General features: G+C 43.8%; 1 protein-coding gene, 1 long non-coding RNA gene and 1 pseudogene across 18 annotated transcripts in view; 2 read left to right on the forward strand and 1 right to left on the reverse strand.

The window, feature by feature from the left end:
* Nucleotides 1-4,290, forward strand: part of LOC144588203 (tax1-binding protein 1 homolog pseudogene) — a 29,224-nt pseudogene extending 24,934 nt beyond the window's left edge. Inside the window, exon 1 of the transcript XR_013543616.1 lies at nucleotides 1-4,290. This exon is cut by the window's left edge and continues 24,934 nt beyond it. The product of XR_013543616.1 is annotated as a tax1-binding protein 1 homolog pseudogene (transcript).
* On the reverse strand, nucleotides 3,388-10,224 carry ZFP36L1 (ZFP36 like 1 zinc finger CCCH-type). The gene is made up of 2 exons (XM_020788502.3): nucleotides 8,393-10,224; nucleotides 3,388-6,023 (listed from the first exon to the last, which is right to left on the reverse strand). The coding sequence occupies exons 1-2, from the start codon at nucleotides 8,447-8,449 to the stop codon at nucleotides 5,070-5,072; spliced, it is 1,011 nt and encodes a 336-aa protein (XP_020644161.1). The 5' UTR covers nucleotides 8,450-10,224; the 3' UTR covers nucleotides 3,388-5,069.
* A 237-nt stretch (nucleotides 10,225-10,461) lies between these two features.
* Nucleotides 10,462-15,767, forward strand: part of LOC140705792 (uncharacterized) — a 57,923-nt gene continuing 52,617 nt past the window's right edge. For 9 of the 16 annotated variants that reach the window (XR_013543644.1, XR_013543636.1, XR_013543638.1 and 6 more), the window contains exons 1-2: nucleotides 10,462-11,524; nucleotides 14,427-14,535. This is a non-coding gene — a long non-coding RNA (uncharacterized LOC140705792). The other 7 variants (XR_013543646.1, XR_013543650.1, XR_013543648.1 and 4 more) reach the window with 5 other exon arrangements.

Raw genomic sequence — 15,767 nt, forward strand, 5'->3', positions numbered from 1 at the left:
GAGGAGGCAGGAAATTATGCAGAGAAAACATGGAGCTTCAACTTGCATGAAATTCTCAGCAAGAAGTTACATTTGATCTCCATGCATGATGGAAGATGGCTGAAAAAGATTGCTAGCACATTGCCCACAGCTAGAACTGCTATAGAAGGAAATTGCCTTAAGAGAGCTCATCATAAAAGAACTGAATACCAAACTGAAGTCTCAAATCATTGCACATGTGAAATGCAACCGTGCCCCACTGTCTCCCAGAGCCAGCCTTAATACTTTAGTGTGATCCCTATTTTCCACCTGATATATCTGAAGAAGTGGTTGATGTTCCACAAACACTTACATTAAAATATAGGAGTCTTTACAGTGCCACCACGTTTTTGCGTTTTTCATTTTGGTTTTGTCTGATATACTTGCACAGACTACCATGACTACCTCTTCTAAAATTACATCATAAAATATGTATGCTTTTGAGGATGAGAGCAAATTGGGGTGCCTGGGATTTCTCTCCCCCCCCCCCACAATGTCTTTAATAATTCCAATTATTTCCTTAGCATTTGGAAAATGAGAAAACATCCATTGCTGATGCACACTGTAACTGCTGTGGTGGTTCTGAAGATTGTCAGCAACACGTTAAATAGATAGTTGGAAAATCTGGAGACAGTTGAGTGGAGGTTTCACTTCTGTGTGTTGAGCAAGGTGGTGGTGGTGGGAGTAGGGTAAAGGCAATTAAACTATTTTTGATAGATTAATTTGCAACAGGTATCAAAGTTGCAAGAGCTTTCATGCTTCTCCATAGTGTTCTTTTACAAAGCAGGAGCAATGAACAAGCCCATTTCCAAGAGACTGGCTGGTAATAGTAGCTCCAGGAAGGTTGACTAAGAAGAGGACATGAAAACCAATGGTGGAATTGAAAACATTTGCAGTGAAATTAATACAGTGCATTCTAGGCTGGCTTCTAAAACAGAAACAGCAAATAATAATTCTGTTATACCCATGAGGAAACATAATGAACCACATCATGCTGGCGGCAACGGACCCACAGTCCTGTTTCCTCTCTTAACTGTTGCAGAACTACCCCTCCACCACTTTGGCTATGTTTAAATACTCCCAAGGGTTCCTTTTTTGGTTTTGAAGGGAAAGTTATAAATCAATAGCAAGTATGCCCTTAATATTCAGGCAAAGCAAGGCTGGTAACATTTAGGAAAAGGGTAGATAATGTCTGGCCCTCTACATCAGTGGCCCCAAACTTGGGCCTCCAGATGTTCTTGGACTACAACTCCCAGAAGCCTTCACCACTACCTCTGCTGGCCAGGATTTCTGGAAGCTGAAGTCCAAGAACATCTGGAGGCCCAAGGTTGGGGACCACCACCCTACCTGGTCTGGACTACAACTCCCATCATCCTTTCTCACTGTATGTGCTAGCAAGGGCTGATAGGAACTGCAACTTAACATTTCCAAGGGTAAATGGTTTGCTTTCACTTCAGGTTGCTTTAGGATGGCATCTCATATGCTATTGAACTCAATTGGAGCTTGCTTCCAACTGTGCCAAAGATCCACTTCTCAATAGGTTCCTGTAGGGCTCCTGCTTGGAGTCCACTCTGTGGCCTGTTGCCACCCACCTAAGGCTTGCCAGCCTGCAGAGATTGTAATTAACATGGTGCTTCCTTCAACAACTCCTAAAAGCAACCTGATGCCCCTTGACTACACCATGACCCACAGAACAGCCTCAAATACTTGTACAAGTCAAATCCCTGGGCAGGTGGGTTGTTTTGGCTGAACACTTTCTTCAGTTTCATGTACCCCCTTCCCTTTCTCTTAGATCTCCTGATTTTAAACCCACATCCTCCTACTCTCTTGCCACTTCCCTAAGTGACTCCAGGAAGCTTCTTCCTATCTCTTGACCCTGTCCACCAGTCACATATAGAACCCACTGAAAGTTTTAAGGGTTTTCTTTCTTCATACCACTTTCCTTAATGTTGTCCTTTTTTCTCAGGCTTTCCTCTCATTTCTCTAGTACCTTCCTGTATTGCTTACCTCCTTTCAAGGCGCCCAATTCCTGCAGAGTCCAGACTAGTATCTCTTATGATGTGTCCTTAGGTGAGTTTTTTAGCTGTAAGTCTCTCTCTGTTTGAGCTTCCTCTGTACTTGGGGGTTTATTAAGCCTTTTGGTCCCCACCAAATGGGCTTTCTCCTGTCCTTATACACCACAATTGCACACCTTTTGTGCTAATTCTCTAATTGAGTGTTGATAATTGTAACATGTTACCACCTTAGGCAGCCAGGGCAGGAATAAAATGGTGGTAGCTGCACCACCATAACCCGTCAGCCAGATATTTAAGCATGTGGAATAACTCCGGGTATGCACAAGTCTACACAAAAAGGGCGACTGTGCTTGGTATAGGCTCTTCTCTTCACAATGAGATACTCAAAAGCAACCAGAAGCATTGGCCAGAGTACCTTGGCTAGGAAGTCGTACTCAGCAGGTACAACCCTGCTTCCTCAACCATGCACAAAGAGGGTTGTACCATCACATGTACCAACAGACCTTCAATGTAGAGTTTAGCCCAGATTCAAGTTACATGTATTGAGCCAAGTCAAAGTAACCAAGCTAACTGTGGCAGGAACAGCCTCTTTGACACACGGCTACTGGAGAGATCAGTGTGAGTGTACGACGTTTGCTTTGTATTGTATACAGCCCTTCGCGCTCCTAGCCAAAGAAAGACTGCAGCCTTTCTAACTGCATTAGAAATGCAGGGTTCCCAGCAGCTTAAGAAGATTTAATACAATTCAGGACTTATACATAATGAAATAAGGGGGTGTATTGTTGTTTTTGTCTGAATAAGGTTAGTGTAAATTTTTTCTCAGGACATGCAACTAAAAATTGTAATTGAAGTCTACAAAAGAGAGTGCAGTGCCTGGGGCTGGTAGGGAGGGGCGATTGGTAGATTACAGTTCTTAGTCAGGGGCTCTTGAATGTTTGGCAGAGGAAGAAAGTTCAGCAAAGCAATGACATGCTTTCAACAATTCCTGGAAGCTAAAGATAAAGTTTGGATTGCAGGCCAACCCACCTAGTGCTTTTGCTGCACAACCAGATGAATTATTTGGCATTTTGACAATCTTTTTTAATTTGCTCTAACTCAGTACAACATGCTGTCAGAGCAAGAATCAAATATGCTCAAGTAAGTACTAGTTCAGATACTAAAAGCACTTACTAAAATAGTCCCTCTTAAGAGCAAGCCAAATATAAACCCAACTTAATCTCACGTAGATCTCAGAAGTTACTGTGTGCAAGTAGACTAAAGAAGTTAGGGTATGCAAATTAGGTTTTGTTTCACTGCAGGAGGATTTTGTTCTGAACAGCTTTTTTTTCCAAGTAAAACCAGTTTCACTGTCAAATTCTTGAAAAAACACTTGGGATTTATTGATTTAAACTGCAAACAGTTGTTACAAAAGATTCTTTTAAATAAACTCACACAAAGAAAAGAGAGAAAAACAATGTAGTGAACAGTAATGGGAAAAATTACATTCAATGTGTTCTTTGTGCCAGTAATGTTTACCTTAAAAGAGGAAACACTCCATTCTTGGAATACAGAAATGCAAAGACAAACTGATTTGGAATGTCTTTAAGACAGGCACTTGAAATCCAAGGGCAGATTTTTTTTCTCCTTTAAATACTTACAAGGAAAAAAAAGGAAGTAACCTTCCTTTTTATCATCTCAGAGCACAGCTTGTGCACATACATTCTAGAGGCCTGCAGTAAAATCCTAACCCTGCTGAAGTCAATGACAAAGCTTACAATGACATCAGCATGGTCAGAATTAGATCCCATCTGGGACAGGCCGTGTTGGGGCAAAAAGAGGCAAAGAAGCACATTAAACTCAATTTGCAGTCTGACACAAAAAGGGTAACGATCTAAAATAAATAATCCAAACACAGCTGTTGCATTTTTTTTAAATTAATTTTTCATTTTTTTAAAATAAAATAACAAAAAAAGTGTAAAGTTACAAAAATGTCATTGTAGTATAATATATTAAACTGTGGGGGAGGGGAAAAGAAAGACTTCACAATCTTAAGATTAATATGGAAGATCATAATTTAAACATAAAAGAATATATTCTATGAATTCATCATCCAGATAAATATGAACAAAATTAACAAAAAAAGCATAGGTTTCAGCAATAAATACGTTTTGATAAGTTAAATAAGCTTTATATTGTTGTGCAGTGACAAGCAAAATTTGCTTTCCAATTTCTGAAAAGTTATACAAAATTAAAAACCCCAGGAAAAAAAAATAAAAAAGCTTGGCGTGAGTGCTCTATGGATAGGTCTATTGTACTCTAGAGCAAAACCATTAAAGCTATGACTACTGGAACTTTGTTTACACAGAACTTGCATGTGTGGAATGAACACCGTTAAAGACACCCCCCCTCCCCAAATTTTTGTTGCTGAAGATGTCACATGTACACACGGGGAACCTGTAGCACCAAAAGCAAGTCTTTCATTGTCCATCTGGCTTTCCTCTCCAGTCATCAAGTCCCCCATGTATATATTACAGTTACTGTCCATTCTGAGCTGTTCTTCTGGCTGACCTGAGAAGATTCAGGCAAGATTAGTCTTTTTGAGAGGTGGAAAGGGCTGGATGTTAACAGGTGTCCACATGCCTTGTCTACAGAACACTGGCCAAAGGAAAGGGAGCTAGGAAAGGAAGAGGAAGATCCTGTATCATGCCCAGGAATAAGAGCTGTTGGGTCTGGATATTCCCTACACATGTGGAAATGTGCAGACGTCTGTGGAGGCTGCTGGTGCCTTCTGCAGCTAGAGAGGTAACGCAGTCACAGTGAACATGTTGAAAAGGCACTACTTTTGTAAACGATTATCACTTTTTGCTGTAATTTGGCACATATGATTTTGAGCCAGTGGGTAGCCTCTGAGCAGGTGGACCACCTTTGTGTTAACATCTAACCCAGAGATGTTAAGATCTGGGGGTGGGAAGGACAGAGAGAAAAACAGAGAGAGAGATTACAAGCTTAACATTGTAAAAGAGGGAAAATGGGAAGAGGGCAAGAGGCAACACCAGGTTACTCGTCAGAGATGGAGAGTCTGCTAAAGATGGGAAGACGTCTCGAGGTGTCCAGGATGGGCGAATCTGAGCCACTGTGACTGCTGCTGGAGCTGCTCAGATAGCCTTCCTGATCAGAGAGGGAGTCCTGAGGACTTGGGGGAGAGTCAAACATGTTGGGGGACTCAGACATAGGTCTCAGAAGAAAAGCAGTGGGCGACCCCCCACCGGATACCTGCACTCCCATGCTGGGAGCAAAGAGGTTGGTCAGCTCCTGGCTGGAGAAAGTGAAAGGGTTGCTGGCACAGTCTGGCAGAGTCGGAGAGCCCAGAAGGTCATCGGCACTCATGATGGGCGGAGGAGTTATCGAAGTGGGGCTGTCCAGCAGCCCATTGGCAGCCACCGCGCTTGGGAAACCAGCGAAGCTGAAACTGTGTTGGAGGCGGGGTCTTTCGCTGATGGCAGGCTCTCGACCACCAGCTACAGCCCGGCGCTCCTCCGCATTGTGGATGAAGTGGCAGCGCGGCCCGTAAGGGCAGAAGCCGATGGTGTGGAAAGTGCGGCAGAGCTCCGTCTTGTATTTGGGGTGGCGGGTCAGGCTTCGCAGCTCGTGGATGCCGTGGGCGAACTGACACTTGTCTCCGTACTTGCAGGCCCCGTTCTCCTCAAAGGGGCGGCACAGCTCCGTCTTGTAGCGGCTCGAGTTGACTTGGCCGCCAGGCTGTTTTTGCTGAAGAAGGCGCTCACCCCCTTCTGAGAAGGAGCGGTCTCGAAAGCGATTCTCCCTAGGCCCCAGTGTCGGGGCTGGCTCCCCCTTGAGGGTGCTGAGGAGATGGGTCTGGTGGAACTTTGAGTTTGGCAAGGTGACAGAATGCCTCCTGGGAAAGCCCCCGCCAGCTGGAGTTCCCACTGCCTTTCTGTCCAAGAGACAGCCCCCCACAGCTGAGGGGTTGTAGTTCAGCATCTTGTTACCCTGCAAGGAGCAAGGAAGAAAAGAGTCAGCAAACCTCACTTTCCCAAGAACTTTTAACTTGCCACCCAGGGGCAAATTTTGGATAGCTCAGTGTATCTGGTTGCAGAGCCAAAAGATGGGAGTTCAATACTGTGCCTCCCTGAGAGGGGCTGGATCCAGTGATCCACAGGGTCCCTCTTCCAATTCTGCAGTTCTAAGATTCTAAAAGCAGAAGGAACAACTCCCAAACATAGGGTTATGCCTGTTATGGAACAGCTGTACATCAAAATGCTCCTGGTCCTACTCAATAGTTTCCACTGCAATTCCAGTCTTCAAAAACAACATTAACCAACCTATCAGCCATATTCCAAAGCACTACTTTCCCAATTTTCGACTTCCATAAAAATGTACGCCCAAGGGCCTAGCAAAATTCCTTCCAAAAACTCTCAGCACATTATTCAAAGTATAACTCCAATACTCTTTCAGCCTAAAAGAATTAAACATTTTGAAGCTGGAGGAACAAAAGAAGACAGGCATATTAGCTATTATTCTCAGTCTCTTGTCTATAACAAATCTCTTTCTGGAGCCCAGAAGTTTTGTGTTGGGATGGGGAGTGTATAAGACTCAAACTGAAAAGAAGAGCAAGGCTTTGGGAAACAGTCCTAGTTACTAATCCACAATAATCCCATCCCCTTTTGCCCCACCCTCCCGCACAGAAGTTGCATTTCATGTGATCCCCAGCAGATTTCATCCAAAACCACATGAAAGTATTCTTTTGCAATTAGCCTTTTGGCTGTAAAGAACAGCTTTTTGCAGCCTCACCTTTAGACTACTTTAAAAATATCAGAGAAAGAGCAAGAAAAGAGGAAAGAACCAAGACACAAAACTTGGTGTATTTCATGCTTATACTAGGAGACCTTTTGAGGCTCTTGTTTGCCCACATTCAGATCACTTGAACTTAAAATGTACCCTGATTGTCTCTTTTTTGTGAAAATTATTATCAGTTTTGGGAAAAAATGCAGAAACTAAAGTCCAACTTCACTGTTTTATTGTTTCTTGGTAAGGAACTGTCTTGGAATCTAATTCGTGGCTTTCCCACCACGTTCGGCTTTATCCAATCGGTTCCTCTCCTCCAACAAAGCTTAATTTATGAAAACGCACACAAACTTTGGCTAAACAAAGATAAGCTGGCGAGAAGGAGAAAAACTAAACCACATGAGTGGGATGAGAGATAACGAAGTCAAAATGCAGAAAAGGGGGAAAAAAAAGCAAACTGTAAAGGAACTTCAGACTGCGAAACCAGAAGCAAAGAGGGGCGGGGAGTGCGCCTACAAACGTTATTTTGCAGAAGCCTCAAGCCTCGGGTCGCCTCCGCCCCCTCTAGACACAAATGCGCGCGCGCCCGGGCACGCACACAATTCCCCCCCCCTTCGAGTTAGAGACCCATAAATGCGGAGGGAGCAGCAACGGATCACACTTGCCAGAAGTCGTGGAAAACAGCCATCTTTCCCCACCCCAAAGTAGTCTGTTAGATGTAGGGCCCAGCTAGTCATCGTAAGCCGAAAACTTTCGACAACACGTTTCAGGAGCTGCAGTGATTTCTAAAGTTTAATTTTGTTCTCCGAAACGCAAGTTATTTGCATTCCAAGACAAAGGGGGGGGGGGCAGGAAGAAGAACACGCCATACGCAAAGTACAGAATCTAACATGAAGGGCGACGTCCTCAAGAGAGCTGCAATCCAATACAGACTTCATACACCATGCAAAAGGGAGAGCAGTCCCTTCTCCGGATTTAAACACACAGCAGCTCCACAAACATTTGAATAGCTACTAATCTTTAAGAACAGGAAGACGCAACCACTCGAAGCTGGATTACAAAAAAAGCATTCCAGCTCGGCTGCCATGCAACCCCAGCAAATCACTGAAACCATCTTCTAAACTTTACCCCTTTTCCCTCCATGGCGCCCGTTTCTAAGAATCTAGAAACAACCGCCTTGTTTCAAGATTCTCTTAAGAAAATCGAACAAATTTATAAAGATAAGCAAGAGTCAAGGCGATTTAAAAGGAAAAAAAAACCCTCTTGAATTCGGGAACCGCCTTTGCTAAACTTCGCGCCACGAGCAAGACTTAAGCACTTCCTAAATAGATTTCCCTCCCTAAAATATCGGCTAATTTTTTTCCCCAAACCCTTCAGAAACCTTGTGTCACCTAATAGTCCTCCCTACAAAAAACAAACAAATCTTTCAACTCCATAAGTGCTTAGGGAGATTAAAAAAACTAAACAAGGCAAGAACGGATCAGACGGAGGCCGAGAAGGAAGCCGCTTTAGTTTTCCCGCACAGGAAAGAAAGTTTTCAAAAGTTTTCGCAAAGAACGTAGCACGGCACTTACTTTGCATAAAACTTCACTGAGCTCGAAGATGGTTGGAGACACGAGAGCGGTAGACATCTTCAGCTAGCAAGCAAGAGAGATGAAACGAGTGGAAATAATTCTAGTAAGAAAAAAAATAAAATAAAATAGATCACAGTGTTGTAAGGCACAGCCTCCAGTTTCCCTGGGATAGACTCCTTTGACCCCCTCCAGCTCCAACAACTCTCCTGTCCAGCTCCTTCCAGAAAAACTTTCCGTAAACTCAATTTATAAGTTTTAGCCCTGAGCCCCCAGGGGAGGAGCTGGAACTTCATTTAAATGAGGAAGGAGGAGGAAGAAGAAGAAGAGGAGGGCGCTGCCTGACGCGAGGAGTGAATCACGCAGGCGGTCGCACCTCCGGGAGAAAAAAAACTTTCAAGGAGGGCGAAGAAAGCGGAACAGAAGGGGGGGGCACTAACTTTAAAGGCAATCCCTGGTCGAATCAATTGTTTGGAAATGTGGAGCGGGCAAGCGGGGGGGGGAAGAAGGAGGAATTTTTAGGAGCGCAGCGTTTCTGGAAGTTACCTCTACTGAAAAAAACGAGGGACGGGCTTGCTTAAGATTCTTTTGTCGGGATTGAATGCAACATGTGACGCTATTCGCTTCACCCACTCCGGCCTGCTTCCCTTTTCCTAACCCCCCCTTTTTTTTCGAATTAAATGCGGGATCAACTGTTTCCGTGCAAAAACCAGAGGTGAAGACCATTTCTTTAAAAAATCTAAAATCTAGATAAGGGTCATGTTTGCTAGGCCAGCCAGAAGAGCCGAAAAAATGTCTGCAAACTTTGGAAAGCATATCAATGAGCTCCACTTCTGGGATGTTCTCAAAAAACGGAGGGCGGGAAACTGGCTTGGAGAGGGTGAAGTCATGGTGGCATGTCTTCCTCTGAGCCAGTTTTACCCCGCGTAGTTGTTCTTCCTCTCTGTCTTTGGTCTTATGTCATTTATTTTGTTTACGTTGCGGGGAGGAAGATAAAGCAGCGTGTAAGCTTAATTTTTAGTTCATTCCGAGCACGTAGGAGGGAGCGGGCGCATCGTTGCTCGCCAGGGTTGAAGGTTTAGGGACGCTTACTTGGAAATAAACCCAACTCAACTCAGCAGAAGTTACTTGATTACAGACGACGAGAATAGGAATAGGTTGCGTTACCGACACAATGACCAGGAAGTGGCTTAACTCGAAGGACGCTTCCGTGGTATGAAGATTTTGCAAACGTTATATGAGAATTACTTGGGAATCCTAAAATATTGCATATACGTTAGGGACGGCATGTAGGGTCGCCCTTACTCTGAACACCAGTTCATTTCCCCCTTAGAAATAATCCAGTTCGCCTTGGCAAAAAAATAAATAAAATTCAACGACATTGGGCCCAATAAGAGGATCTGTAAAACTTGCTGCAGACGAGTCTTAAAAGAAGCGGAGGGAGACGGGGCGCAACCCCGAAGGAAGTTCTGCGACTTGTTCTTTTCCTCCCCAAGCCTGCCAGAGAACGAGCCTCGTAGGGGTTTTCGGGGTTGAGTCCTTCCCCCCCCCCCCCCCCGCTTTCAGGAACTAGTTTGCAGCCTTTTTTTTTTTTGTAACAGGCGCTGATGTTTCCTATAGCATCCAAGCAAAAGCGACGGGATTAAAGATAAGAAGTGTATGTGTTGAAACGATGGGCTTTTATTTTTAGGATTTATCTCTTTTGTCTCTCTCCCTCCCCCGCCCTCCCCTCCCTTCCCCCTCTCCGCCGGGCGCAGCTCGTCTTTGCATTTATTTTAGCAGATGGTTTCCCGATTTGCTCCAGCTCGATTTCGGTGTTTTGGCGGGACGCGAGGAGAGCGCCGCGTCACATGCATCGGAACGTGACACGTCTCGCGGCCTCGTCCTTCGCTTCTTTCGAGACGAGCTTCGGCGGCCCCCACGCATGACAGTACTTTGCATTCCGAGGAGAAAGGCGATTGCTCGTGGCAGCCTCCGCTGCCTTTTTATGTTGTGGAAGGCAAAGTTAGCCTGAAGTGGAAACATAACACGCTTTCCTCCCTGTTTCCGTGTTGCTCTCGCTCCCCCCCCTCACAAACCCTCACAGATGTTTATGGGACAACGGAGGCTTCTGGCGGTTACGAAACCGAGCGCCTCGCCTGCATTTTTCCATTGCGAAGAAACGAGGCCGCTGGCGGGCGACGGGGCGAGAGGTTCCTCTTTGCAACCGCTTACAACCCCCCGCCGCAACCGACCCCCGGCTTTTGCCTTGTCTCTTTCCCTTCGCGCTGCTGCTGAAAACAACGTAGCCGGGCTCATTGTTTTGGGCAAAGGCTCCCGGCTGGAAATGGGATTCTTGCCTCCATTTTTTTTCTGCCTGGGCATTTTTGCAAGCTGACTCGCTTGCCTTGTTGCTTCACAGCCTCTTCCTCCGCTCCCCGCCTTGCTGCTCCCCCCCCCCCCGTTTTGTTGTCAACTGGTACGAGTCTACCATTGGAAACAGGCTGCATTGGGACGAAAAACGTGCTCCTAGGTTATGATAAAAGGACGTTTGCCTGCCGTCGCCCACCCACAGCAGCCGAACTCTTTCGGGGTTAGCCCACTGAAACTTTGCTGGTGCTATTTTCTTCTGCGTACTAAAAACCAGAAGTTAGTGCAAAAAAAACCCCACACAAAACAACAAGAAGGACGCGGAAATCGTTCATTTCACTCTAACTTGCGCGTGTGCTGGAAAGCTTTGCAAAAATGGTGAGGCAGCCGCCTTCTCGTTCCGCCAGACAAAACTCGTAAAGGAAGGAAATAGCTGAAGAAAAAAAAAGGGTTGCGCTGCACTTCGGAAGCGGGCGGGGGGGAGGTCAAGGAGGCTAGAAAGAATATCGGTCGTGGCCCCTCCCCTTTTTATTAGCACCGCCCCAAAAGCCGCCAGCCAATGAGGAGCTCGTTCTGTCTCCGGAAGTGCTTGGAACCTCCCTCTTTGGTGTAACTTGTTTTCTGAAGTTGGTCATTTATTTTAAATCATGAAAAAGGAAAGCGAGAGAAAGAGTGTAATTCCAGTATAAGAGCTGCGTATTCTAGCCTGAGATCCCTGAGTTAAAATGTAATTACTTTATCTCTTGAGTTTCGCAAACATGAAGTTGGATTCAGTGGATCTTCTCAGTGAGTCTGGCTTTTCTGGGGCGGCTTTGCATACTGTTAAAGTACTGTATTGAAATGCAGTATTTCAAAGGCTCGCAATGGCTTAGGAAATTTTAACAGCCGCGGAGCTAACGCTGCACCAGAGATGGCATTAAAAGAAGCTACGACTAAAGTGTAAAGTACTGTTTTTCGGCTCCATGTCCTAGAGACTTCTGTAACGTTTGCCCTGTACAGTTGGCCAATGGATGAAAATTGAATTTTAATATTGCATTATAACCAGTTGGCAATTCTTACATGTAATTATCTGTATTAATAGGCTGGGTGTCTGCACTGACTCAGGAGCAGGACTTACCCAAAATAATAGAACATCGCCTAATCTTTGTAACCCATAATCTTATTGCAATCCATACCGATAATGCAACAGTCCAATCCAACAAAAATGGCTTTTTCTTATTTTCCTCTTCTGGACTTTTTTTTTAAAAAAAGAAAGAGCTACTATTCTGTTGCCAAAAGTGAGAGTATTGGAGAACACTACAGCTGTTTTCTGAATTTGTGGCCAATGCTTTTTCTTTTTTCTTTCTGCATCAATGCCTTTCAAAGGCCTTTTTAGTGGTCTGTTGAAACCATCATTTCAGGGACTTTCCAAAGGTTGCCTAGTTCAAAGGAGGAAACCAGAAAATCATTTCCCCGTTAAGATGATCTGGGCCTGTGTTTTTATTTATCCCTTCTTGTTAACCACTACTAATTTATAGTAGATTTCAATTAGCCTTTTAAAAACTACTTTGGCACAATTGGAGGCCTCTAAGAAGACTGATTTGTTATGTGAGGGATTCTCTGTGTGTGAGAAAGGAAGTTCTTGTTTATGATGGAAATGTATGTGTTTGGTATGAGAATGAATGTGTTTGTGATATGTGTCTGCATCAAAGACACGGGGGGGCGGGATAGCACTGCCTATCCCTAGCATGAATCTTTAGAAGAGAATGTAACTCTGTTCCTGAAAAAGATTTCCCATCTCTGATCATAAGTTCAAAATGTTTAGATACAACTTGTCAAATAATGTCACGCTCTGATGATTGTTGTGGGTTTTTTGGGTTCTTTGGCCGTGTTCTGAAGGTTGTTCTTCCTGACGTTTTGCCAGTTCTGAAGATGCCGGCCACGGAGATGAGCGAAACGTCAGGAAGAACAACCTTCAGAACACGACCAAAGAACCCAAAAAACCCACAACAACCATCAGATCCCAGCAGTGAAAGCCTTCGAGAATACAATGTCACACTCTCATGAATTAGGCAGCAAGTATGTTTCAAGTAAAGCTAGAAGGCACAACTCTTATTTACGATCTTAAATAGTTTTTAAAGGCTCTATATTTTTATAGAACCTGGAAATGTCTACTGCAACTCCTTGAATCAGCCAGCCAACATGTTCATTGATCACACTGATTGGGAGATTTTGAATTTTGTCATCCCAAAAAACAAAGTTTCTAAGGTCTGGGTTTTTTGTTTTTTTTTAACAATTAGAGAGTAATTGAGTTGGAATGGGGCATCAGGTTTAACCCCCTCCTGAATGCAGGAATCCAAATCAAAGCAGATCTGACAGATGGTTGTCCAACTTTCTCTTTAATGCTTTCAGCATTGGAGTGCTCACCACCTCCCAAGGTAATTGGTTCCATTGTCGTACTACTCTATCAGTTAAAAAAAAGATTTTCCTGATATTCAGCCTAAATCTGGTTTCTTCTAACTTGAGCCCATTATTATTTTCCTGTACTCTGGAATTATTGAGAACAGATCCTGCCCCTCCTCTGTACTATTTTCCAAGTATTTCAGAAGTGGTATCATATCTCCACTCAATCTTCTTATCTCAAAGCTAAACTTGTCCAGTTCTTTCAGCCTTTTCTCATAGGGCTTCTTTTCCAGTCCACTGATCATTCTTGTTGCCCTCCTCTGAACTTGTTCCAGTTTGTCTACATCCTTCTTAATGTTCAGTGTCCACAACTGGACACAGTATTCTAGATGAGGCCTACCCAGTACCAAATAGAGGGCAATTAGTATCTGATAGGATTTTGAGAGTTAATGCATCCCAAAATAGCATTTGCCTCTTTTGCAGCCACATCACACTGTTGGCTCATATTCAGCTTGTGATCTACAATTCCAATAACTTTCTGGCTCATAGTATTAGTAAGCCAAGTATCCTCCATCTTGTAACTGTGTATTTGTTTTTTTCCTCCATCTTGTAACTGTGTATTTGTTTGCACATATCCCTGTTAAACTTCATTATGTTATTTTCAGCCCAGTGCTCAAGACTATCAAGATCTTTTTGAATTTTGTTCTTCTCCTCCAAGGTATTAGCCATTACACTCAATTCTGTGTCATCTGCAAATTTGGTAATTATTCTGTGTACCTCCTCATCCAAGTCATTTTTAAACTGTTGAAGGACATTGGGCTCAGGACTGAACCTTGTGGTGCCACACTTGTTACCTCCTCCCAGTTTCAGAGGGAGCTATTGATAAGAATTCTCTGAATATGATTCTGTAACGTACCTGATTGTTGTTCTATCCAGCCCAAACCTCGTTAGCTTGCTAATCAGAATATCATGGGGAACTTTGTCAAAGGCTTTGCTGAAGTCAACATATATTATGTCTACACCATTCCCACTATCTATCCAGGAGGTTACCTGATCAAAAAATTATATAAGATTTGTCTGTCAGGATTTGTTCTTGACAAATCCGTGGTGGCTTCTAGTTGTTACTGCATTGTTTTCAGGATGCAAAAGTGCTTATTTTTTATGGGAAGAAAAAGAGAATACAGTATAAACAAGCACTAGGCAGATGAAAGGATATTTATAAAGACCCAAAAATGAAGCAATAGGAGAGAGAGCATGTGCTTGTACACATTGCAGAACTTGAGTAACTTGTATCATTACTTTGCAGGAATCCTTCCATACAGTAGCTGACAAACATTATGAAGTCTCTTAGCTTCGCACTGATGAATAATACAAGAGTATCTAGAATGAGACAAGATTACGTAAATTCTTAACAGGTAATGTTCCTAAGACAACTGCTTGCAAGAGGGTTCACAGTTTCTCAGAAACAGCAAAGCCCGGTCTCTTATTTGTATTAATGTATTTCTGTAATGTAGGATTAAGTAATGACTGACCAAAGGAGCTGAGGAGTTCCTTGTTTAAATGGAATCCAGGTCACAATTTTGGAGTTTCTAAAGGGTAGCCATGTTGGCAGGGACAGCTCATATTCTGTAGCTCAAGATGGGGTAGCATAAATTGCCCAATCCTGGACTATGGCCTGCAAGTTGGTCTGTTGCAGAAAAGAACAACAAATACCTCCCTAGCACTTTTGGCCAGAATTTTTATGTCATGGATTTCCATAGTTAGGCTTTTTTGTGGCATAAGGCTCTTTTAAGGGTTCACAAAGTGGAATTAGATAAGTCTCAGCCACCTTTCCCTGCTCCATCTAAAAATGTGAGTAATAATGCTGGCCCATTTTGCTGGATTTTTGGAATGGTGATTGCTCTAACTGATGGTGAGGGAGCAAGATGGACATACAGTGGTGCCTCGCATTACAACGTTAATTCGTTCCAGTGAAATCGCTGTAGAACAAAAACGTAATGCCAAATTAAAAAGCCCATAGAAACGCATTAAAACCTGATGAATGCGTTCCTAGGGGCTTGGAAGTCACCGTCCAGCGAAGATCCTCCATAGGGCGGCCATTTTTGCTGCCTGTGCAGTGAGGAATCCGTCCCAGAAAAGAGCGGGGAGCCATGTTTTTTACCCGGCGGCCATTTTGAAACCACCGATCAGCTGGCCGAAAATCATCGCTTTGCGAGAATCAGTTCCCGAAGCAGGGAACCGATCATTGCAAAGCGAAATTCCCCCATAGGAAACATCGTTTTGCAGTCGCAAAACCTTCAACATAAAGCGATTTCGTCGTAAAACGGAGCGCTCGTAATGCGAGGCACCACTGTATTTCCATCCAGTCCACATGTTGAAGTGCATGGGTTGGCCCTCTTAGTAACACCAACTGTGTAGAGAGTGGAAGGTTGGTTCTGGTTACCCTTTTGTGCTCCAGGCAGATAACTGGCACCAGAAAGAGTTTCCATCTTATCTTGGATCAATCTTTTTAGTTCAGGGAAAGTACACAGATCACCCACTTACTACTCCTTTGGAATTATGGCATATGTATAGATATTAGGTTGTCTTATGCTGCTACACAATGACACAAACTGAAGATTTTGATTTCTTGGAAAAGAACCGAACA

This window comes from Pogona vitticeps, chromosome 1, assembly GCF_051106095.1.
Source record: "Pogona vitticeps strain Pit_001003342236 chromosome 1, PviZW2.1, whole genome shotgun sequence".
Classification (NCBI taxonomy): Eukaryota; Metazoa; Chordata; class Lepidosauria; order Squamata; family Agamidae; genus Pogona; species Pogona vitticeps.